At 49.1% G+C, this 25,543-nt stretch overlaps 1 protein-coding gene across 2 annotated transcripts in view; it reads left to right on the top strand.

Annotated features, from left to right (window-relative positions):
• Nucleotides 1-592: 592 nt before the first annotated feature.
• The window catches only part of LOC142312202 (uncharacterized), a 44,743-nt gene continuing 19,792 nt past the window's right edge, over nt 593-25,543 (top strand). The window contains exons 1-6 of one of the 2 annotated variants that reach the window (XM_075351107.1): nt 593-717; nt 17,164-17,305; nt 17,431-17,610; nt 17,693-17,816; nt 17,900-17,997; nt 18,194-18,284. In XM_075351107.1, the coding sequence (XP_075207222.1) occupies nt 17,228-17,305; nt 17,431-17,610; nt 17,693-17,816; nt 17,900-17,997; nt 18,194-18,284 (571 nt within the window). In that variant the 5' untranslated portion in view covers nt 593-717; nt 17,164-17,227. Of the gene's footprint in view, nt 718-11,817; nt 11,869-17,163; nt 17,306-17,430; nt 17,611-17,692; nt 17,817-17,899; nt 17,998-18,193; nt 18,285-25,543 lie in introns of those variants that run through there. The other variant, XM_075351106.1, reaches the window with a different exon arrangement.

Here is a 25,543-nt window from a genome sequence, read left to right as displayed (position 1 = left end):
AGTGTCTCCCCCAGCAGTATTAACCCCTCTCCTCCCAGTGTCTCCCCCAGCAGTATTAACCCCTCTCCTCCCAGTGTCTCCCCCAGCAGTATTAACCCCTCTCCTCCCAGTGTCTCCCCCAGCAGTATTAACCCCTCTCCTCCCAGTGTCTCCCCCAGCAGTATTAACCCCTCTCCTCCCAGTGTCTCCCCCAGCAGTATTAACCCCTCTCCTCCCAGTGTCTCCCCCAGCAGTATTAACCCCTCTCCTCCCAGTGTCTCCCCCAGCAGTATTAACCCCTCACCAGCGTCCTCCACAGCAGTATTAACCCCTCACCTCAGCATTCATCCCCTCCACAGCAGTATTAACCCCTCTCCTCTCACCAGGACCCCCCACCCTCAGCAGTGTTAACCCCCCTCCTCTCACCAACGGCACTCCGGTAGCATTAACACCCATCAGTGCCATCACATGCAAATACCACCACACACAGCCGCCCAGCATGAAGCCTTCTCACTCATAAAAACAAAGCTTCCGTTTTTCCCTCTGAGGACACTGCCCTCCCTCTGTGCATGAGACAATGTCACCACAGAGAAGAAGGCAGACCCCGGCTGCAGAGGAAGAGACTCCACAAACAGAGAGAGGCAGGAGGCAATGCATCACCCCGCGCCTTGTGACATCAGACCACGCCCCTAACACTTGGCGGAAGTGACGTCATACCGGGAAGGATCTACCGTGGAGGTATGTGGAGATTCCCCATTACTGGGGGCATTAACCCCTTCAGCTCTGAGGCTATTTGCTTTCTGCCTCCCTTATTTCTCGCTCTGTGACCTTTCCTCTTTCCTCCCATATCTCTGTATCAGGTTTTGGTTATTATTGGACGAGTTTTATTTTGTCGCCATTCTCGAATACATATAATGGAACTGATCGACTTCTCATATTTTTGGGGGATAAAAAAGGGCAAAAATTCTGTCATCACTTTTACTGACAATCCACAAAATAGCGGGATGGGGAATTGTACAGAGGGCGCAGTATAGTGAGGGGCAGTGTGAGGGGAATATTATGGAGAGGGGCAGTGTGAGGGGCTGATAGTATGGATTGTCTTAGTATGGGGGTGGACATTATGGAGAGGGGCTGGGTGAGGAGAGGGGGATATTATGGAGAGGGACAGTGTGAAGGGAATATTATGAATAGTGGCAGTTTGGGGTCTGATAGTATGGATAGGCTCAGTGTGGGGGTGGACATTATGGAGAGGGGCTGGGTGAGGAGAGGGGGATATTATGGAGAGGGACAGTGTGAAGGGAATATTATGAATAGTGGCAGTTTGGGGTCTGATAGTATGGATAGGCTCAGTGTGGGGGTGGACATTATGGAGAGGGGCTGGGTGAGGAGAGGGGGCAGGAACGTAACGACCGCGGTCGCAGAGGTCGCCACTGCGACCGGGCCCGGCAGCCGCTCTGCAGAGCGGCTACCGGGCCCCTATGTGTAGTGCCGCTGTGTAGTGGCCGACTACCAGGGGGCCGGCCTGTGAGAGGGGCTCTCTGACCTGCGGCAGAGCAGAAGTGCTCCGGCACAGCACACGGAAGCCATCCTTCCAGGACCTGTGATGATGTCACGCCCATGTGACTCTGTGGGAGGAGACACAGGTTGCCGGGCAGAAAGCAGAAGATACTGATTCCTGAACGAGGTTTGGACACATGACTGGTAATGAAAAAAGAGAGGACATGAGGGAGGGGGTGTGCACGGTGAGTAGCATATGAGGGGTGCAGACTGTGACAGAAGGATGTGAAGGGGTGCAGAGTGTTTGAGAGGGGTAAGTTGGGGTACAGGCAGGGTGAGATATGTGGGGCAGGGTGTGAGACATATAAGGGTGTAGTGTGTGTGATATGGGGGGTGCAGGCTGTATGGGGAGCACAGGGTGTGTGACATATGGGGGCAGGAGCGTAACTACCGCGGTCGTAGGGGTCGGAAGGAGAAGAGAGGTACTTGTTTTTTTCTTTTGCTGGCTGCATGACACATGGAGGCCCTGGGGGGCTGGCTGCATGACATATGGAAACCCTGGTGGGGCTGGCTGCATGACATATGGAAACCCTGGTGGGGCTGGCTGCATGACATATGGAAACCCTGGTGGGGCTGGCTGCATGACATATGGAAACCCTGGTGGGGCTGGCTGCATGACATATGGAAACCCTGGTGGGGCTGGCTGCATGACATATGGAAACCCTGGTGGGGCTGGCTGCATGACACATAGAGGCCCTGGGGGGGGCTGGTTGCATCACACCTGGGGGGGCTGGCTGCATGACACATTGAGGCCCTGGGGGGGCTGGCTGCATGACACATTGAGGCCCTGGGGGGGCTGGCTGCATGACACATTGAGGCCCTGGGGGGGCTGGCTGCATGACACATTGAGGCCCTGGGGGGGGCTGGCTGCATGACACATTGAGGCCCTGGGGGGGCTGGCTGCATGACACATTGAGGCCCTGGGGGGGCTGGCTGCATGACACATTGAGGCCCTGGGGGGGGCTGGCTGCATGACACATTGAGGCCCTGGGGGGGCTGGCTGCATGACACATTGAGGCCCTGGGGGGGCTGGCTGCATGACACATTGAGGCCCTGGGGGGGCTGGCTGCATGACACATTGAGGCCCTGGGGGGGCTGGCTGCATGACACATTGAGGCCCTGGGGGGGCTGGCTGCATGACACATTGAGGCCCTGGGGGGGCTGGCTGCATGACACATTGAGGCCCTGGGGGGGCTGGCTGCATGACACATTGAGGCCCTGGGGGGGCTGGCTGCATGACACATGGAGGCCCTGGGGGGGCTGGCTGCATGACACATGGAGGCCCTGGGGGGGCTGGCTGCATGACACATGGAGGCCCTGGGGGGGCTGGCTGCATGACACATGGAGGCCCTGGAGGGGCTGGCTGCATGACACATGGAGGCCCTGGGGGGCTGGCTGCATGACACATGGAGGCCCTGGGGGGGGGCGGGGGGAAGCTGGCTGCATGACACATGGAGGCCCTGGGGGGGGTGGGGGGAAGCTGGCTGCATGACACATAGAGGCCCTAGGGGGGGCTGGTTGCATGACACATTGAGGCCCTGGGGGGGCTGGTTGCATGACACATTGAGGCCCTGGGGGGGCTGGCTGCATGACACATGGAGGCCCTGGGGGGGCTGGCTGCATGACACATGGAGGCCCTGGGGGGCTGGCTGCATGACACATGGAGGCCCTGGGGGGGGGGGAAGCTGGCTGCATGACACATAGAGGCCCTAGGGGGGGCTGGTTGCATGACACCTGGGGGGGCTGGCTGCATGACACACAGAGGCCCTAGGGGGGCTGGTTGCATGACACCTGGGGGGGCTGGCTGCATGACACACAGAGGCCCTAGGGGGGCTGGTTGCATGACACCTGGGGGGGCTGGCTGCATGACACATGGAGGCCCTGGGGAGGGCTGGCTGCATGACACCTGGGGGGGCTGGCTGCATGACACACAGAGGCCCTAGGGGGGCTGGTTGCATGACACCTGGGGGGTTGGCTGCATGACACATGGAGGCCCTGGGGAGGGCTGGCCGCATGACACCTGGGGGGGCTGGCTGCATGACACACTGAGGCCCTGGGGGGGGGTCTGGCTGCATGATACATGGAGGTCTATAGGACTGCATAATAAACATGAAGTACACCTTATACATGGACTAGGGGTGCATTATACATGGAGGTCTATGGAGCTGCATTATACAAAATGAAGGACACCTTATACATGGAATATAAGGGTGCATTATACATGGAGGAGTATGGGGCTGCATAATACAATATGATGATTTATGGGGCTGCATTATAATACATATAGGACTATGGGGGCTACATTATAATATATGGAGGACTATGGAGGCTACCTTATACACGGACTATGGGGGTGTGTTATAAAACATGGAGGACTATGTGGTGAATTATAATAGATTGAGAACTATGGGAAATGCATTGTAATACATGGAGAACTATGGGAGGTGCATTCTAATATATGAAGGGTTATGTGGGTCCCTTTATACTATATGGAAGGCTATGTGGGGGCCATTATAGTATTTGGAGAACTATATACAAGGGAGGACAAAGATACAAGCATGGGATGGGAATGTTTTGTGGTGAGGAGGAAAAGGCTCTTTCCCTCAGCACCCAGCTTTTCCATGCTCTTCTGTACATCTTTTCTTAGCACCCAGCTTTCCCATGCTCTGATATGGGAAAGCTGGGTGCTGAGGGTAAGATGTATGGCAGAGCATGGGAAAGCTGGGTGCCGAGGACAAGATGGATATCAGAACATAGGAAAGCTGGGTGCTGATAGAGGGATTTCAGATCATGGGAAACGGTGCTGTGGGTAAAAGCCAAGTGTCAGCGTCATTATACTGTACCCCGAGTGTCAGTGTCATTATCCCATACCCTAAGTGTCGGGGTACGTGGAGCGGGGGCCCCGGTCCAAATTTCGCATCAGGGCCCATCAAACTCTAGTTACACCACTGAGAGGGGGATATTATGGAGAGGGACAGTGTGAAGGGAATATTATGAATAGTGGCAGTTTGGGGTCTGATAGTATGGATAGACTCAAGCCTGCTTTACACGAGACGACCGATTGTGCGATAGCACGATCGATCGTACCCGCCCCTGTCGTTTTTGCGTCACGGGCAATTAGTTGCATGTGGCGCACAAACTCGTTTAACCCCCGTCACACGTACTTACCTTCCGGACGACTTCGCTGTGGGCAACGAACGTCCACTTCCTGGAGTGGGAGGGACGTTCGGCGTCACATCGACGTCACACGGCAGCTGGCCAATAGAAGCGGAGGGGCGGAGATGAGCGGGATGTAAACATCCTGCCCACCTCCTTCCTTCCATTAAGCCGTCGGGTGCCGCGGGAGGCAGGTAAAGCTGCTGTTCATCGTTCCCGTGGTGTCACACGGAGCAACGTATGATGCCAGGGAAACGATGAACAACCGCCGCCATTTTAATTATACAATTTTATTAAACCTAGCGACGAGTACACGACTCATGATTTGTGAGCGATACTGCGTCGCTAGGAGGTGTTACACGAGACGACATCATGTACGATGCCGGATGTGCGTCACGAAAACCGTGACCCCGACGATGCATCGCACTATCCGTCGTCTCGTGTAAAGCCCGCTTCAGTGTAGGAGTGGACATTATGGAGAGGGACAGTGTGAAGGGAATATTATGAATAGAGGCGGTTTGGGGTCTGATAGTATGGATAGGCTCAGTGTGGGGGTGGACATTATGGAGAGGGGGATATTAAAGTGAACCTGCAGTTCACGAGCAGTTCTGGGTGTATATTGCTAATCCCTGTCTAACCGTCCCTATATACACTAGCATAGATAAAAAGATCTTTAGAAAAGTATTTCTAAAGATCTTTCTTATCTAGTCGCAAGGGCATTGCTTCCCTTGCTAGTCGGCCACATTAGCATGTACACCAGAAGAAAAAACGCGATCAACCATCTTTAACAATATATATAATGATTTTATTAATAAATAGGTGCAAGATGGATAAAAAAGAGGAGCATACAAAAAGGGTGCACAGCCCCGGTGGTGCCTAACCAATTGGTACCGTTAGAGGAAAATTGGCAGTCAATATGTAACAGTGTATATTGTATTATTCCACAATATGTGTGTTATAGATTACAATACCATACACTGATGGTTCAGAAAAATTTATATTTAATTTGACTGACAATATCCCTCAAAGGTGAACGTAATAGTTAAGACCTCGGTCCATGCTTCCCCACAATATGAGGTGCATGAGGACAATCGAACAACATCCCAGCCCTGACGCAGGCAGTCGCCGAAACGAACGTCCATCGGGTGGGTGCCATTCCCTGTGTGTGCGGTGTGCCTGCTATCCTGGTAAGCTTCCACAATGTTGTTTGATTGTCCTCATGCACCTCACATTGTGGGGAAGCATGGACCGAGGTGTTGACTATTACCTTCACCTTTGAGGGATATTGTCAGTCAAATTAAAAGGAACCTGTCACCACTTTTTTTGACTATTAAACCAAAAGTGTCACCTTCTGCAGCTCCTGTGCTGCATTCTATAAAGGTGCACCTTGTTACTGACCCCCCCCCTTGCAGACCCCAAAAAGAACTTTATAAAATCCTACCGTGTTGTATGCTAATGACTTGTGTTGGCCACATGGGCGGGCTCTATTTCGGCTCCTGTCCCTCCTTGTGGCCTTGCTCGCTGTCCTCCTGCCATGATTGACAAGGATGGCGCCGCCATCATCATCCCACGCTGTTGTCCAAGTCTGGCGCAGGCGCAGTTCTCTCTGCCCCTATTGCGGGCCGAGCATAAAAACAGTTTGCCTCGCGCGCCGGTGATGTATCTGTGCAGGCGCGAGATCATGGTCGGGTACAAGGATGACGCTGCTGTCATGAAGAAGAAAAAAAAAAGAGAAAGGCTGAAATATTTGATGGACCTCAAATAAGAACACTTATGAGAGACCCCAAATTTTATCACATCAATGAATGAGACAGAAGAAAGAGCTTGGAATGCATTTTGTAATTTGGTGCAGAATTATCTAGGGAAGAAGAAAGCAAACAATTATGAAGAGATTGTGGAAGAGCTACTAATGAGTCTGCGAAATCTTGGATGTAGAATGAGTATCAAGATTCACTATTTACACAGCCATTTGGACTTTTTTCCAGAGAACCTTGGGGATGTGAGCGAGAAACAAGGGGAGCGTTTTCATCAGAACACTAAAACAATGGAAGAACGGTATCAAGGCCGGTGGGACTCACATACGTGTGATGTCTGACTATTGCTGGAGCTTGATGAGACACAACCCAGAAGCTGTACATCACAGATCAGCCAAGAAAAGTTCAAATGACTGCCATTTGCCATTCATCTGTGTGCCATATATACGTGTTTTTATGTTTTGTAGTTTAATTCTGTAAGTTTATTTGATTTGCTGTACATAGACTTTGTAATCTTTGTTATTCCTTGATTAAAAATATACAAAATGTAGTACCTAAAATTATGTGTTTTTATCATAAAACATTCGATATGAGTAATTTTCTTCAAAAATTGAAAATATTTCGAAATCCTGATATGATAGCCAAAAACTAGTTCATATTCGTAATCAGCAGGCAAAATTAACTTAAAATATATGTTTTAAAACCTTTTGCCAGAAAAATTGCAATTGACTAGTGTTATCACAAAGACTATGCTGGCCTGACTTTTTGAGTACACACATTTTATCCACACTGTTTGTGTTACTATCTACTGAACTTAATTCAGACATGGAGGATCAGCAAATCCGTTTAAACAAACTAGCCACGATTTTTTCTGAGGATCTGAAGGAGAATTTAAATGCAAATGATCCTGATTCCCAGATGAACAGATTGGAACAACCGTTAAGGCCACTTTACACGCAGCAACATCGCTAGCGATGTCGCTGCCGATCGCACCCGCCCCCGTCGTTTGTGCATCACGGGCAAATCGCTGCCCGTGGCTCACAATATCGCAAGGAGCCGTCACACGTACTTACCTTCCTAGTGACGTCGCTGTGATGCCGCACGAACCGCCCCCCTTAGAAAAGAGGCTGTTCGCCGGCCGACGAACAGCCTCTATTCTAAGGGGGCGGTTCGTGCGGCGTCACAGCGACGGCAGTCGTCCAATAGAAGCAGAGGGGCGGCCGCATGGAAGTCACGCCCACCTCCTTGCCGGAGGATGCAGGTACGGTGTTGTTCCTCGTTCCTGGGGTGTCACACGTAGCGATGTGTGCTGCCTCAGGAACGATAAACAACCTGCGTCCAAAAGCAGCAACGATATTTGGGAAATGGACGACATGTCAACAATCAACGATTTGGTGAGTATTTTGCATAGTTAGCGGTCGCTCGTACGTATCACACACAACGACGTCGCTAATGAGGCCAAATGAGCGTCACGAATTCTGTGACCCACAACGACATCTCGTTAGCGATGTCGTTGCGTGTAAAGCCCCCTTTATTGAAAGAACCAAAATTGTGCTTCGATCATAATTCATTAAACGGATATTTGGAAAGAAATATCCCCAGAGGATTGAGACTAAAAAAAATTCTACTACAGCATATGGGGACTCCTTTCAAACTAAGTGGGATGACACATTGAATGAATGTTTGCCTAAACTTATTGTGAAAGAAGAGATAAAAAATAATTAAATAAATTGGATGAGGAAATTGAAATCTTAACCCCATAACGACCCATGACGTACTGGGTACGTCATAGATCGTGTGCGGTTAATCCCCGCCCCCTGCTGTGGGCAGAGAATTAGAAACAAGGCAGTCTCAAATGGTGATACAAACGAAGAATTTATTCCATAAGTCTTAAAGCAACATGTGACGTTTCGGCCTTCATCAAACAACTTGTTATTAAGACTGTCAGGGTAGTAGTAAAGGCAGTGGTATCCACTATGCTGCATGCTTGATGCAGCATAGTGATGGATACCACTGCCTTTACTACTACCCTGACAGTCTTAATAACAAGTTGTTTGATGAAGGCCAACCAACCGAAACATCACATGTTGCTTTAAGACTTATGGAATAAATTCTTCGTTTGTATCACCATTTGAGAGTGCCTTGTTTCTAATTCTCTGGACATATGGCGTGGAAACCTACAAGTGCACCTCAACATCTCCTACACTGTGGCTGTGCCTCATCTTGCTATTAGTACCCTGCTGTGGGCAGGCCGTGGCGATCCGCGCACATATCAGCTGTTTTTAACAGCTGACATGTGTGCCTGCCTGCGACTATTAACCCCTTACAAAATCTATTAACCCCTTTACATAATGCCAAAATCTGGCAGCGAGATGTATTATGCTGACGTACCTCGCCCCCATCGGAAGTCACGTGACATGATCACATGACTTCCGGTGGTTGCCATGGTAGCACAGGGTCATGTGATGACGCCTGTAGCTAACATGAGTCATTTACTCTCAATGCCGTAAAGCAGCATATCTGCAGATATTAGTTCTCTAGCTGTGATCTGGAGATATGGCAGAGCGATCAGATTGCTGATCGCTATAGCCCCCTAGGGGACGAGTAAAATAAAAAAAAAGTAAAAAAAAGTTTTAAAAAAAATAAAAACTAAAAGTTCAAATCACCCACCTTTCACCCCATTGAAAATTTAAGAGTTAAAAAAATATACACGTTTGGTATCGCCGCGTTCAGAAATGCCCGATCTATCAAAATATAAAATCAATTAATCTGATTGGAATTTTTTTGCTGCTACGCTATTTACCAAACGCCAAAATTACGTTTTTTGGTCGCCGCAAATTTTGCGCAAAATGCAATAATAGGCGATCAAAACGTTGCATCTGCGCAAAAATGGTACCGTTAAAAACGTCAGCTCGAGACGCAAAAAATAAGACGTCACTGAGCATAGATCAAGAAAAATGAGAACGCTACGGGTTTCGGAAAATGGTGCAAAATGTGCGCCACTTTTTTTGGACACGCTTGTGAATTTTTTTTAACCTATTAGATATAAGTAAACCTATTCATGTTTGGTGTCTACGAACTCGCACCAACCTCAGGCATCATGACAGATCAGTTTGTGAATAAAATATTCCAAAAACTATTGTGCGATCACACTTTTTTTGCAATTTTTCTGCACTTGGGATTTTTTTGCCGTTTTCCAGTACACTATATGGTAAAACTTATGGTTCCATTTAAAACTACAAGTCGGCCTGCAAAAAACAAGACCTTATATGGCAAGACTGACGGAAAAATAAAAAGTTACGGCTCTCGAAAGAAAGGGAGGGAAAAAACCCCTGAAAAATGCAAAATGCCCGGGGGCTGATGGGGTTAAAGAATTCGGTTAAGGAGTCTCAAAGTTTGGAATCATATTCAAAATTGCAGGAATGTATACTGTACAAAAGAAACTCAAAACTAAGAATACTATTGTGCCGCCCCGCTCTCAGCAGCCGAGCTGCTCGACTCCAGCCCTTCTGTGGGTGGCTCGAGGGTCTCCGGAACCGGGGGCCTCACAGTCACTTCAAATGAAAAGGGGGAGTGATGGGATGGTGGATTTAGGACGTATATGTACGGGCTGAGCCGTACAGAGTTCATGACACCACCCACGGTGTGTGGTGATATTGGACATCACCGCTGCAGTTCCGGAGCACCCGGGGGAGATGTTGTGCAGCAAGTTGTTAACCCCATCGTGGACAGGGATGGTGGCCCCGGGACCCGTTGGGGGTTTGGCGATGCAGGGAGCTGGGCGGCCGTAGGATGCTGGTTTACTCACTATTAGAAACACACACGAGTCTCTGGTAAACCACGGTGATGGTGGTCGGTGCCCGCAGCCGGCTGCATTCGGATTCCCCCACCCGGCTGGTGGTCTCTGTCTTTCTCCTGCACCTGTGTAAGATGGTGGACTGCCTGTGCTTGCAACTTCAGGAGTCTGCTCCTGGCTTGTGGTTGCCTAAGAAGCCCTTTGCCCGCAGACGCTGGCCCGTGGTATCTCTGAGCCGTGGCGGTGGCCTTTTATCCCCCTAGGTGGGCTGTTGCCTTCAGTCGGGACTTTGGGTGGGATAGGACTTCTAGTCCTGGCCGCAATCAGTTAATTAGCTAGCCCCCAGTCGCTTCTGGACCTAGCTTCAGGGTCTGAGTACCCCCCTTTTGTGCTCCGGTTTCCGAGTCTGTTCCCCGGGTCAATACCGGCGGGTTACTACCTTGTCCCGGTCCACCTCGGTTCCACCAAGCCATCGTCCCAGCTCCTGCAGACAGAGACCGCCGTCTGCCTCCTAGCCAAAGGCACCAGGGCTCCTACCCTGACACCTGTTCAATTTGGGTTCTCGCCTCTGCTGGAGCTGGACACAGCTCCAGCCCACACTCCTCTCCAACTTGAACTCTAAAACTTGTCTGAACTTTCCCGCCCCGGGCTGTCTAGGACTCCTCAGTGGGCGTCTTCCAACCGCCTGGTTCCGCCCCCCTGGTGTGTCTATCAAGCCCTGAGAGGGGTGACTAGGGTTTTGAGGTTGGCTGTACCTGTTACCTGTGCGGGAAAGGTGTAATGTGGGGCCCTATCTGTGACTACCTGGCCCGGCCAGGGCGTCACACTATTATTTTAACCAAAAAAAGAAAATTATCACAGGATCTTGAGGATTATAAAAATGGATAGGTTTACAACTGGACAAATAATCCTCCTATCTTGAAAAAAACGAAAACCTTGGTATAAAAAAAATCTAAAGTTTTTTCAAAAATTCTAAGGACACTATGACACCACATTTGGAGAGACTTCTGAGGATTACTTCTGTTAATGGTGCTCCATCAGGAGGAAAAAGTTATAATAAAAACCCTTCCAAAAGGAATTTTTTTAAAGAAGTAGCACTCCCAAAAAATGGACAAGAAAACGCGGTGGAAGAAAACACAAATCAAAGAGGTTTTCACATGATATTCCGCCACAAGAGACGTTAGAAATTCCTATTTTTTTTAACCATTCCAGTTATGTCCTGTCTGAATCTCAAACTAGTCTCCTTTCTAAGGGTCTTTGTTTTTCTCCGGTAAGAACATTTTATTTACAGTATATAATACCATCATTGATGTTAACCGGCTGGCACGCAATTTAACGTTAAAAGTCCATTTTAAGAATGAGAATTTTTCTTCTCAAATTTGCGTGCCTCCGGTTAAACATCCGAACCAGGTTAAATTCCTTCACTTTAACGACCAATTGGTTACGATGAATTTAAGACATTTAGAGACTGAGACTAGCATTAATCCTTGTTCCAATATGAATGATACCTTTAATGTGCGTAATCCTGCCTTCTATCCCATCAAATCCAGACCACGGTCTCTTGATTTTTTTTTCAGGAGGCAGTGGAAAATGGACTGGTTGCGTTAGATAAGCATATTGAAGAATGTAAGTTTGAATTTAATCTGAATTCTGCAGAATTTAAACCTAATGATGAATTGAGAGATACTTCTGACCTCATACTACAGGCAGACAAGGTTGGAGCAATAGTCCTTATTAATGGGGGTCTTTCTAAGAAAATCAATTTACAGGATTTAGAGGACAGGAATACTTTGAATTGACTAATGATCCTACAGAAGGTTTTAATTCTGAATTATACTGCCTTCTACAGGAGGGTTTGGGTATGGGAGCTACTTCAGATAAAATCATGATATATATACAGTATATTGGTTATTATGTGATGTGGAGGAACTTTACCCGTCCATACCACATCATGTTGCACTGAGATGTGTGAGATATTAATTGCATAGGTATAGTTGAGTATTACCCCAATATACATGAGTTTATAATATCAGCAATTAATTTCTTTCTCAAACATATTTATTTTACTTCTAACAGCAGGTATTTTCTCTAAACACATTGCGTGAGCATGGGGGCGCGGTTCTCCCCCTCCCTAGCCAATATAGTGATGTCCACTTGGGAAGGAATTACATCTTTACTGATGACAACCCATTTAAAAGTGGCATCATTTGACTAGGGAGGTATACAGTGTGTCCACCCATATCCTGCCACCGCCATTAACTTGAGAACGGCGGCAGCTATAGGCATAGAAGTGGTGTCTAGGTATAGTAAAGTAGCCATGCGCCACACAATGAAACCACCTATTGCGCCACCTGGTGGAAAACAACGGAGTTAGCATTTTTATCTTGAAAACGGAACGAGATAGAGAAAAAAAGGGAATTACAAAGTTGTAGGGCATCATCAATTCAATACGAATCGACACCTTGCATACAGAAATGCTATGATTAGAACGTGTTAAACTCAAGGTTGCGGACGTGAAGTGATACCTCATGGAGACCTTCCTACAAGTCATTGGGTATGGTGGCTGCATGGAGTCCGCTCACCTGACCTGACCCCATTGGACTTCTTTCTGTGAGGTCAGTTCAAACTACAGGTGTATGCGACCCTCCACCAGCATTGCAGGACCTACGACAACGTATCACAGATGCTTGTGCAAACGGGTCACCTACCATATTGCACAACGTGCAGCAAGATACAGGATGCTGTCCAGAGTCCAGATGTGCATTGTAGCTGACGGTGGCCACTTTGAGCATCCAAGTTAAATGAGCGCCATATGTGTGACCAGCATTCAATGTTTTGGGAGGGTCATGGGTTTCATATCATAGCATTTCTGTATGCAAGGTGTCAAATCGTATGGAATAGATGATGCCCTACAATTTTTTTAATTCCCTTTTTTTCTCTATCTCGTTACGTTTTCGAGATAAAAATGCTAACTCCGTTGTTTTCCACCAGGTGGCGCAATAGGTTTCATTGCGTAGCACATGGCTACTTTACTATACCTAGACACCACTTCTATGCCTATAGCTGCCGCCGTTCTCAAGTTAATGGCGGTGGACAGGATATGGGTGGACACACAGTATAGATGATTTATTCTTCATTTGGAATAGTGAGACTCTGAAAAATGGAGATCCTTTGGAGAGTGCAGATTTTTTTGATTATCTGAACTCTAATGAATATAATTTGCGCTTCACTTGCACAATGCATGAATATGAGGTCAATTTCTTGGCTCTAGAATTATTAGGGGATTTACGTTCAAATAGTATTCAAGTGTCTCCCTGTAGAAAAACCACAGAATGCAACAGTATTCTGTCAGCTACCTCTAGTCATCCCAAACACATTATTAAAAACATCCCGGTCGGAGAACTTATCCGATTAAAAAGGAACATCACTAATGATTGTACATATCAAAATGAAGTAAAACATGCTTGTGTAGCACCCAGGGGGCAGGTGTCGTCAAGCACGGTAGTCTCACGTACCCGCCGTTACTCGTCACCGGCTGGTGTGATGATCTGGGATGTTGTGGTGGCCTGCCAGGCTTCGTGCCCCGAGGTGTACACCAATAAGGAGGGATGATTATGGGGGTAGTAGTAGGATGAATGTCGTGATGCCACCTGTGGTATGCAACCAGGGAATTAGCCCTCGCTGCTGTCGCTGTTTTTCGGGGCAGATAATAGTAGCAGCCAGAGTTGGTATCGCTCCCCATAGGTGGAGCCGGGCCCTGGGAAGGATGATGAGAGGAAAGTAGTGATGGTGTTTGGCGCCGAGGCACGGGGCAGCGGTGCTAGTAATAAAGAGTCAGAGTCTGTTGCTGCGGTTCCAGGCTCAAACTGAAACTTTACACCACAGCCCAGGTTCAAACTTTACACCGCGGCCCATCAGACTCTAGTTACGCCACTGGTGATAGGTTTCTGGTCCGCAGTCTGATGATGGCTAGTAACAGTTTCTCCCAGTATCTTCTTAACATTGTTGAGGGCATACAAGGAATTGTAGGTTCAAGCAATACATGTATGGGGCTGACATGACATTACAATTCATCTCTACACTATGCTTGGTGCTGTATATATGTACTGATGGTGGTTTTGGTGCTGAATTCATGTACTGATGGTGATTCTGGAAGCTCATTCATATACTGACGGTGGTTCTGTTGGTGCATTCATATAGTGACGATGGTTCTGACGCTGCATTCGTGTACTAATGATGGTTCTGATACTGCATTCATGTACTGCTGGTTGTCCTGGCACTTCATTCATGTCTTCCTGGTAGTTCTGGAGTTCTCGTTCTGCATTCTTGTACTGATTGTGGTTCTGATACTGCATGTTTGTATTGTGTTTAGTTCTGGCATGTCATTAATGTACTGACGGTGGTTCTGATGCTGCAGTCATGTAAAGATGGTGGTTCTGGTGCCGCACTCATGTTGTGACGGTGTTTCTGATCTTCTACAAATAAATATAGCAATCCATAACATGCTTCATGGCTATATTTAAACTTATGCTAAGAATTTGGTGAGTTTCTGCACTAAAACCTCAGTTTAAAGCACCACTACAGTGTTTTGTTTTTATTTATTGCACCACTGTTGTGGTGCTCTAAACCGAAGTCCACTGAGTCCTGTTTTATACTTACCTTCCACTGCCTTCATCCTTTTTCCAGCAGCACTTCACTTGGTCTGTGCTGAAAAGTGACTAGCCGGAAGCTCCAGTGTTTCATGGAGCGCGCCGTAAGTCACTCTTCATTTCTTCTCTATAGGAGCCTCGTTCTGGCCCTCATAGAGATGCGTTGAGCGCCTGTGACGTAGCTTCTGACTTCAGAAGCTACAGGAGCAAGATGGCGCCGCAGAACTGGAGTGGCTTCGGTAAAGTATGAAAACACCAGAAAGTGAGTATTAGGGTGAGACATGTGGAACCGCCGGTAAGGTCCTGCTGCGTACAGGACACAGTGAGTCCTGATCGTGGGCACATACCCTAAGACATGGGGGGGGGGGCTTACATTCAAAACACCACCACTGCAGTGGAAACAACCCAAAACACTGTAGTCGTGCTGTAAAGGGAATCTGTCACCAGGTTTTTGCTACCTCATCCAGTCCAGCATAATGTAGAGACAAAAAACTGATTCCAGCAATGTCACTTACTGACCTGTTTGTTGTCATTTTTTATATAATCCATGTTTTCTCTGCTGCAGATCTAGCAGTTATACAGACCTCATGAATATGGTGGACTACCTGACAGCACGCAAAGTAGTCCTCTAATGATAATCTACTGCTGATTAAATAGTGTTTTTTTTTTGGGGGGGGGGGGTTCTCAAAACTACACTACGCAGCCAGTAAGTGACACACTGTTAGGGCCGGGATCTCTGCCCCTACATTATATTGCTCTAAGATTAGGTGTTAAAAACCTGGTGACAGATTCCCTTTTAAAGTGCACCAATCACCAGGATTTCCATATATAAACTAAAGCCAGTGCTATACTGGCACTATCATGCTGTTTCTATACATACCTTTAGTTGTCAGCTAGGAAGTATAGTTTTTGAAATCCAAGCAAGTAAAGCTAAAGAAATGTACAGCTTTTTGGTTGGAAGCAGCTGCTGAGCAGTTAATAGCTGGGGTGGGTTTTGTTGGTGATTTCCTCCCCCTACCTGTTGTTCTTCCCCATATCTTTTATTTATGTTAATTCCTTTATAGCGTTTTAATAATGGATGGGACTAAATCCCAGTGGCTAGAAGGACCTTGGGCGTTACTGGCTTTGTTGGTGGGTGGGGTTATGTTTTCTCCAGTCCACTATAATAATGCAAAGGGAGGCTTCACCCCCCATCTGGAGCTCTTACCTCCAGACCCCCGCGTGTATTATAATCAACTCCATGCCCACTTGGACTTAAAAAAAATAATGTTGCTTCCTGGTGTCAGCTATGTTGTTGGAGGTCCCGCCTCTTCTGGTCACTTGGGTATGACGTCAGCAGAGGTCTTTCTAGTAACTGGGATTTTACCGTTGCCTTTTACTAATATCTTCATTAAGATGGCTAGAAGGACCTCTGCTAACGTCATACCAATGTGACCAGAAGGGGCGGGTCCTCCAGCAACATAGCTGATACCAGGAAGCAACATTATTTTTCTAAGCCCACGTGGGCATGGAGCTGATTATAATAGAAGCGAGGGTCTGGGGGTAAGACCTCCAGATGGGAGGGGTAGCCCCTTGCACCATTATAATAGATAGGAGGAAACATCACCACGCCCACTAACCAAGCCAGCGACACCCACTAACCAAGCCGGCCATGCCCAAGGTCCTTCTAGCCACTGGGATTTAGTCACAACCATTAGTAAAACGCTTCTATAATGCAATGAACATAAAAGCTAAAGGGAGAAACAACTGGCAGGGGGCAAGAATCACTATCAAAACCCACTTCAGCTATTAGCTGCTCTGCAGATGTTGTCAATCAAAATGCTGTACATTTTTTTACCTTCACTTCCTTGGATATCAAAAACTATACTTCCTAGCTGACAACTAAAGGTATGTATAGAATCAGCATGATAGCACCAGTATAGCACTGGCTTTACAGTAGTTTCTATAGGAAATTCCTGCTGATTGGTACGTTTTAAGTTACCTTGTATTCACTCTGATTTATTTTAGCAGAAACAGGGCAGAAACTCTGCAAATCATCTTCAAATACTTAAATATTTGTGCTGTTGATGTACCTGTGGTGGTTCTGGTGATGTATTCATGTAATTACCCCTTTAGATTTTTTTTGCGGCCCTTGGGATTGATTCAGTATGGCAATATAGTCTTTGGACCAAAAAATGTTGTGCACCCGTGATCTACATGATTACTCTTATTATGTACAGTAATTGTATTATTACATTGGATCTTTATTATTTTCCATCTTCTCCCCATTCAGATCTCTACAATATCTCAGTGGAGATCTTCTATATAAGACAATTTTCCTGATTGATCTGTCAAGGATGAATAAGGACAAGGACAAGATGGTGGAGAGGATATTACACCTCACCCTAGAGATCCTCTTCCGGCTTACTGGAGAGGTGAGAGATTCTGATGACGTCACATTACATCATTCTTATCTATGGGAATAACGGACAGAACTGGAGAGGTGAGGACTCTGGGAATGTCTGTAGTGAGATTTATTACTGTGTCTCTCCATAATCAGGATTACACAGTAGTGAAGAAGACCACTAGTGACCGCTGTCAGGACCCTGTGTCTGAGGGATGGGGAAGACCCCTGAGTCCAATCACGGGGCCTCCACCTCACCCCCCGATACATGAGGACATCAATGAGCAGAAGATCCTAGAACTCACCCACAAGATGATTGAGCTGCTGACTGGAGAGGTGACACTGCTGGGAATGCTGGGACATTATACAGTAATGCTATGAAGGGATCGGGGGATGACGGTATTATTGTATGTATCAGGTTCCTATAAGGTGTCAGGACGTCACCGTCTATTTCTCCATGGAGGAGTGGGAGTATTTAGAAGGACACAAAGATCTGTACAAGGACGTCATGATGGCGGTTCCCCAGCCCCTCACATCACCAGGTAATAGACAGGGCTAAATACACACGGCCTATAATTATCTGTATGTAAGAATGAATTCATTCTCCTGTATGTTTTTCCTCCAGTGCTATCCAGTAAGAGGACAACACCAGAGAGATGTCCCTGTCCTCTTCTTCCACAGGACTGTAAACAAGAAGATCCCGATGTTCCTCAGGATCATCAGGTAGATGGAGAGAAGGTGCCATGAAATCTCCCTATCATGTGTAGACGGCTGTGAAGGTCTTGTGCTCAGTCTTGTTTTATCCTCCAGTATTATATGTTTATCCTTGTGTAATGAGAGCGGTGGAGATGGCAGGATTAGAGCTGATCATAGATGGGACTTCTGCATCTGTCTGTGACTTATACAATATTTGTTTCAGGCTGAAGATCTGATCCTTATTAATACAGCAGGGACATATGTGACAAGTGATGAGCAGTGTAAAGAGGAGACTCCTACATATGGCTATCCAGGTGAGCAGGGGCGGATTAAGGGTAACCAGGGCCCCGGGCTATTCAGGACCTGTGGATCCCCCCCATCCCTACACACGGGCATGTGACGGGTCAGTCATCATACACCTGAAACAGATGATTTCTGAAAAATAGTTGCCGAAACTATAACCGAAAAAACATCCACTAATCCAATAAATATTCCCTTCAGTTTAAAAACCACTAAGGAAGAGTACTGAACAGTCCAACTTTAATCTGTAAACAAGACTATTGCCCCCAAAAAATAATGAAAAAACTGAGCAAAAACTCCCTGTGTGAACATAGTTTAACAAATACTGAAGTAAAATACTCATCAAATTCTCAGCGTGTGCACAAGGCCTTACAAATACTGAGGTAAAAACTCACCAAATGCATGTGACCTTAGCCTATGTTCACACAGGGTTTTTTCCTGCAGCAAAGTCTGAGCAGAAGCTGCAGCTTGTTATTAACATGTATTTGCATTAAACCAATGAAAAATAAACTGTGAAAAAAAACTGCAAAACCGCCCAATGTGAACATAGCTTAACAAATACTAAGGTAACAAAAACGAATTCTGAGCGTGTGCACGAGGCCTTGGGTCATATGAACATGTTGAGTATTTGGTGAGTTATTTACCTCATTATTTATAAGGCCATGTGTGCACTTTCAGCATTGGGGGACTTTTTTTACCTCCATATTTGTAAAATAAAAAATACTGAGGTAAAAAAGAAACCTCACCAAATATTGAATGTGTGCACATGGCCTTATTGTAGTGGTGAAAATATACAGTATATGGGGTATGGGATTGGTGTGGACTGAAACTACATGGGGCAGATGTCCCTGGCCTGCACACTGTGTGCACCTCCATTCTGCTTGTATGATGTATTTATATCCACTATATACATCATGATACATGCAGAATATACTGATGGAGGGGCACACACAGTATCTGGAGTCAGACATTGGAGATATCCAAGTTGCAGGGAGGGCCAGTGGGGCACAGTGTGCTGGGGCATTTCACCCATGCAGTTTCAATCCTTCATTCAAAATCTATACATACACAGTGTATGGATTGGGAATTGAGGAGTGAAACTACATAGATCTGTGGCGCCCCTGAGGCTCAGGTCGCCACAGGGTACTGCACCCCACTCAGGGTGTGATTCTGATCATGGATCCAAAAGGAGGTCAGTACCGGTTTCATCATCCACAACCACATACACACATGGGTTGCCCCTTCCCCACTGGGGACTGGGCTAGGTGTAGGGTACCAAAGGGGTCGCCTACAGTGTGGCATTTACAGGATGTCCTCACAACTGAGGCCCCAATCCACTAGCTTAGGACCTTGGCGGGGGGAGGTGCGGCCACCAGGGGGAGTTAGGAGCCACACATAGTAAATTCAGGGAGTTCTCTAGCAGAAGTGACAGTGAGCGGACATCTTTTCCGATAGCTCCTGTGGGACATACAAGTCTAATGGTCACTGTGGAGGATACCGAGTCAGTTCCCCCGGGGAAAGCGCAGTTCAAAGTGTAAAACCCTAGGGTGGTGTAATTCCATGTTGCATCACCAAAATCTGTGGGACGGAGAGGTTCTATGCTTCTCTGACCACCAGTTTCCAGAGTAAATGGCACCAGGATTTCAGGGCCTAGATCACGGTCAGACTTAAGGGGATCCACGCTACTGGCATAGGAAACAAGTACTCTACCTAGTACGGAAGGGACTCTAAGTGCTTCAAGCCACAGGGATCCGCACTACAAAGCGCAGTGAGGAAGGGCCCACGGACTACCGTACCGGTATTAACCTCCTGTGGATCTGGGATCGACCAGAGCCCATAAGGGCAGAGACCAGTGTGACTGGGCTGGCAGCTGAAGTTGTGAGTAAACTACACCCTGAACCCGCAGAGACTGTGTCAGCTCGTGTTTACCGGCGCCGCCGCCCAGCCGCCTGTGGGGAGCGATACCATCACGGCGAGGAACCCTGTAGCGGCGGCTATTCTCTGGCCGCATACCACAGGTGGCTTCACGACAAACTTTCCCTAATACCCCGCTTTCCCCACCGTTTACTGCACGCCTCTAGGCAACGGAACCTGGCAAGGCCACCCGTGACAATGCCTGACCTGACCCGTAACAGCCCGGCGACGAGTAGGTTAACCACCTGTTCTGTGGGTCGCTGCAGATCAGATGCCCAAGAACACTTTGATAGAAGACACCCTAATTCCACCTTTATAGAAAATTACAATCCTCCCCTTCATATAGTGTGCCGCCGTTGCCTGCTGCTAGTGAACAGGTCGGCAGGCACCTCCAAAGCACAGGTCACCGGTCCATCTCCACTCTTCAGGCTGCTGGACTCCAGCATGGCTGCAACAGCGCCGTCTGCAGTCACCATTACAGTGGATGCTCCTCTTCGGCAGACAGTAGGCGGGACTCCCTCAGTTGCACCTTACCCTGTATGTTGCTAGTACGTCCTGCTCAGGGCTGCCACCAGGAATTTCAGAGCCCTATACTGCCAAAATTTTCGAGCCTCCTTCAGACTCTGCTTCTCCATCACAGCTCCGCTTCTACCCCTCGAACCTTTGGCAATAGAAAAATGTTGTTTCTTTGTCGCTCCATTGGGAGACCCAGACAATTGGGTGTATAGCTACTGCCTCCGGAGGCCACACAAAGTATTACACTCAAAAGTGTAAACCCCTCCCCTCTGCTATACACCCTCCCGTGCATCACGGGCTCCTCAGTTTTTATGCTTTGTGCGAAGGAGGCTGACATCCACGCATAGCTCCACATCTTAGTCAGCAGCAGCTGCTGACTAGGTCGGATGGAAGAAAAGAGGGCCCATATCAGGGCCCCCAGCATGCTCCCTTCTCACCCCACTCTTGTCGGCGGTGTTGTTAAGGTTGAGGTACCCATTGCGGGTACATAGGCAGGAGCCACATGCTGTTTTCCTTCCCCATCCCTTTAGGGCTCTGGGTGAAGTGGGATCCTAATCGGTCTCCAGGCACTGGGACCGTGCTCCCTCCGCAGCCCCTGGGGATTCTGCTGGACAGGAGCCGGGTATCGTCAGGGACAAGGCCCTGCTACTGTGAGGTACTCTGTGTCCCCGTGGGGACCGCGCATGGAGCGCTTGTGCCATACACACTGCAGCACTGCTGGGTGTGTTAGTGCGCCGGGGACTACCGCGCCGGCCGTGCTTATTTGCCGGCCGCGCTTATAACTTTAGTCCCCGGCTTTTGCGGCCTAGTTTCGCTTATTCCCGCCCACAGGCCTGCCAGTCAGGGGAAGGGCGGGACGCTGCACAGGACGGCAGCACTGAGGGCTGGAGCATACTCTGTATCCTCCTCCCCCCTCACTCAGCACAGTGGGGCACTAGATTCCCGCACTTTCTAGGGCACGCCCACGGCCCCCTCCTCCCCACAGAACGCCGGCAGCCATTACTGTCAGCACTTCTGACGCTGGAGAGGAGAGACAACATCAGGGGGGCCCGGGCACGGATTCTGGTGATCACACAACCGCTGTGAGCGGTCGGTAAGCAGCACCTGAGGTGCTGGCCCCACTGAGTGCCGAAGTGTACATATATATATATATATATGCTTGTTGTATGGTCGCACTGTTGATTTTTGGCTACTCCTAGAGAAGCCTTACAGTCCAGCCCCGGGCACTGTTCAATCATTATACCACCCCCGGACCTGTCAGTCAGGAGGAAGGGCGGGACAGTTGGGCTGACGCCGACAGTGAGGGCCGGAGCACACTTTGCTGTCCTCCGCCCCCCTCACTAATCACGCTACGGAACTGATCCCCTCAAGGACTCAGTGTCCCCTTGGGGACGGTGCAGAGAGCAGCTTCGCCTCAGACTTGGCGACTACCGCGCCGACCGCGCCTGCTTGCCGGCCGCGGTCTGTAACTTTAGTTCCCGGCTTTTGCGGCCTAGCGCCTTAAACTCCCGTCCCTGCCCCTGCCAGTCAGGGGGAAGGGCGGGACGGTCAGTCGGAGGCTAGCAGTGACGGCTGGAGCACACTTGGCTGTCCTCCGCCTCCCTCACGTTTCGCTCAGGGCACCAGATTCCCGCACTTTTGGGGTTACGCCCACGGCTCCCCCCTCCACTATACACGCCGACAGCCATGTTTTCAGCAGCACATACTGCTTCAGGGTCGGTACACCAGGGGGCTTCTTCTCGATGCTGGTCCCCCTAGAGTGATGAACTGTATATGTGATACACTGTATATATGGCTATATAATGTTTGAATGCAGTTTCACTGGTTGAGCTTCGCCGGCGTTCCCTGTCCAGGCGGCAGGGACAGAGTTACAGCTTTGCTGAGAAACTCTCTGGGTCATTTTCACTATCCATGTCTCAGGCTATGGACAAATGGTCGGCTAAGAGACTAGGAGTTTGCAGTCCAGACCGGCCCCTTACACAGGCCCCGGGCACTGCGGGATCGCCCCAGGCCTCCCTCGGTCTGCGACGAAGCGTGTTCCTGGGGTGGCCTCTAGTTATTACGTGGTAAACTCCAGCACGAACCGCAGTCCCAGTCCAGCTAAGCAGCCTTGCTTGGAATCTTCCCCGACTTCTAGGGTCTCAGCTTGAGGACCCTCTAGCGGATGGGGCGGAGGTCGCAACCCAGGACTCTGTCCGGACGTGGCTCTCAAGGCTTCACAGATTCTGTCCAGAAGCACACCTTCCCGGACAAGCGTTTTACTGAACGCCTTATAACACACGTTGTCCCTTCCCCTCTGACGTTGTTAAGGTTTCGGCTCAGTGTCATAAGGTGCCCGCCAGTCTCGGACTGGCGGCTAGATCAGTAGTAGCAGTGGCTGGCGGGTCCACGCTCAAGAATGCCACGGACAGACAGATAGAAGTCCTAATGGGATCCATCTATGAAGCCATAGGCGCGTCCGTTGCCCCAGCCTTTGCAGGGGTGGGCACTCCAGGCTATCTCAGCTGCTCTGTCTCAGATCATGCGGTCATCCGGTGCTCCGCAATTAGCGTCTTTGACGTCTCAGGCGGTGGTATTTTCATCCTCCGCCGTGCACAGGGAACCTTTTCTGCATGGCGGTCCAGGTCAGGGGAGTGGTCCCCACATGTCCAAGACCGATGTAGGAGACATTCTGTCTTACGGTCACAGGATAGAGCTCAGTTCTCGTCCTCCGACTCGTTGCTTCACAGCATCTCCGTCCCCCGAGCGAGCCGATGCACGTTTCCAGTCGGTGAACACTCCGAAGGCAGGAGGAGTTGCGATCCTCGTTCCCCTTCAAGAACGTAGTCGCTGCTTTTTACTCCAGCTTGTTCGTGGTACCAGATAGGACGGTTCACTCCGCCCCGTTCTGGACTTCACACGGCTCAACGGACTGAGAACCTGACGGTTCCGGATGGAATCTCTCCGCTTGCCATCACCTTTGATGGCCCAAGGAGGTTTCCTAGCATCAATCGACATCAGGGATGCTTATTTCCACGTGCCGATTGTACCAGAATATCAGCGCTTCCTGCGCTTCGACATAGGGAACGAACACCTTCAGTTCGTGGCACTAACTTTCGGCCTGGTGACAGCCCTACGGGCCTTCACCAAGGTCATGACAACGGTGGTAGCGGCAGGCAATCTGCTGGTCAAGGCCCCCTCTCGGATGGCATGCCAACACAGACTGAACATTGCCCTAGAGACTCTCCAGAGATTCGGGTGGTTCATCAATTTTTCCTAAAGTCAAAATTGACACCGGCCCAATCACTGACATATCTCGGCATGGAGTTTCATACTCTCTCAGCGATAGTGAAGCTTCCGCTGGACAAACAGCGTTCACTACAGACAGGGGTGCAATCGTTCCTTCGAGCCCAGTCACACCCTTGAGGCGCCTCATGCACTTCCTAGAGAAGTTGGTGGCAGCAATAGAGGCGGCTCCGTTTGCGCAGATTCATCTGCGCCCACTTTAATGTGACTTTCTCCGCAAATGGGACAGCAATTCGACGTCCCTCGACAAGAACCTTGCTCCTCTCGGGCAGCCATGGCCTCCCTTCAGTGGTGGCTTCTTTCCACTCTTGTCGAAGGGGAAAAATCCTTCCTGCCCACATCCTGGGCTGTGGTCACGGCGGACGCGAGTCTGTCAGGGAGTCTTCCTCCACCACAGGGCTCAGGGTACATGGACTCAGCAGAGTCCTCCCTCCAGATCAATGTTCTGGAGATAAGGGCAGTATTCTAGCCCTAATAGCGTTCCAGCCATGGCTGGAAGGCAGGCAGATCCGAATTCAGTCGGACAACGCCACGGCGGTGGCATACATCAACCACCAAGGCGGCACAAGCAGTCGGCAAGCCTTCCAGCAAGTCCGGCGGATTCTGCTGTGGGTGGAAGCCACAGCCTCCACCATCTCCGCAGTTCACATCCCGGGCGTAGAAAACTGGGAAGCAGACTTTCTCAGTCGCCAGGGCATGGACGCAGGGGAATGGTCTCTTCGACCGGACGTGTTTCAAGAGATTGTTGCCGCTGGGGGAAGCCGGACGTCGACCTATAGGCGTCCCGGCACAACAACAAGGTCCCGGTATTCATGGCACGTTCTCAAGATCACAGAGCTCTGGCGGCAGACGCATTCTGAATTCTGCGGCCCTCAACCTGACTGCGTAGCCAGTGAGTACTGGATCCTAGCGTCTTCAGGGTTATCTCAAGAGGTCATTGCCACTATGAGACAGGCCAAGAAACCAACGTCCGCCAAGATCTACCACAGGACGTGGAAGATCTTCTTATCCTGGTGCTCTGATCAGAGTTTTACTCTCTGGCCATTCGCCTTGCCACTTTCTGTCCTTCCTTCAATCCGGAATGGAAAAGGGGTTGTCTCTCGCCCTTAAGGGACAAGTTTCGGCGCTTTCTGTGTTTGTGTTTCAAAAGCGTCTAGCCAAACTCCCTCAGGTACGCACGTTCCTGCAGGGGGTTTGCCACATAGTCCCTCCTTACAAGCGTCGGCTAGAAACCTGGGATCGGAACAGGGTGATACCGGCTCTTCAGAATCCACCCTTCGAGCCAATGAGGGATATTCTCTTTCACGCCTTTCGCAGAGGGTGGTCTTTCTAGTGGCAGTCACGTCACTCCGCAGAGTGTCTGACATAGCAGCGCTGTCATGTAAAGTCCCCCTTCCTGGGGTTTCACCAGGACAAGCTGGTTCTGCGTTCGGTTCTGGAATTTCTCCCGAAGGTGGTATCCTCTGTTCATCTCAATCAGGATATCTTCTTACCTTCTTTTTGTCTCATCCGGTTCACCAACGTGAAAAGGATTTGCACTTGTTAGGTCTGGTGAGAG

Source organism: Anomaloglossus baeobatrachus, chromosome 5 (genome assembly GCF_048569485.1).
Source record: "Anomaloglossus baeobatrachus isolate aAnoBae1 chromosome 5, aAnoBae1.hap1, whole genome shotgun sequence".
NCBI classification, from domain to species: Eukaryota; Metazoa; Chordata; class Amphibia; order Anura; family Aromobatidae; genus Anomaloglossus; species Anomaloglossus baeobatrachus.
This window is presented reverse-complemented; position numbering and strand designations above follow the sequence as displayed.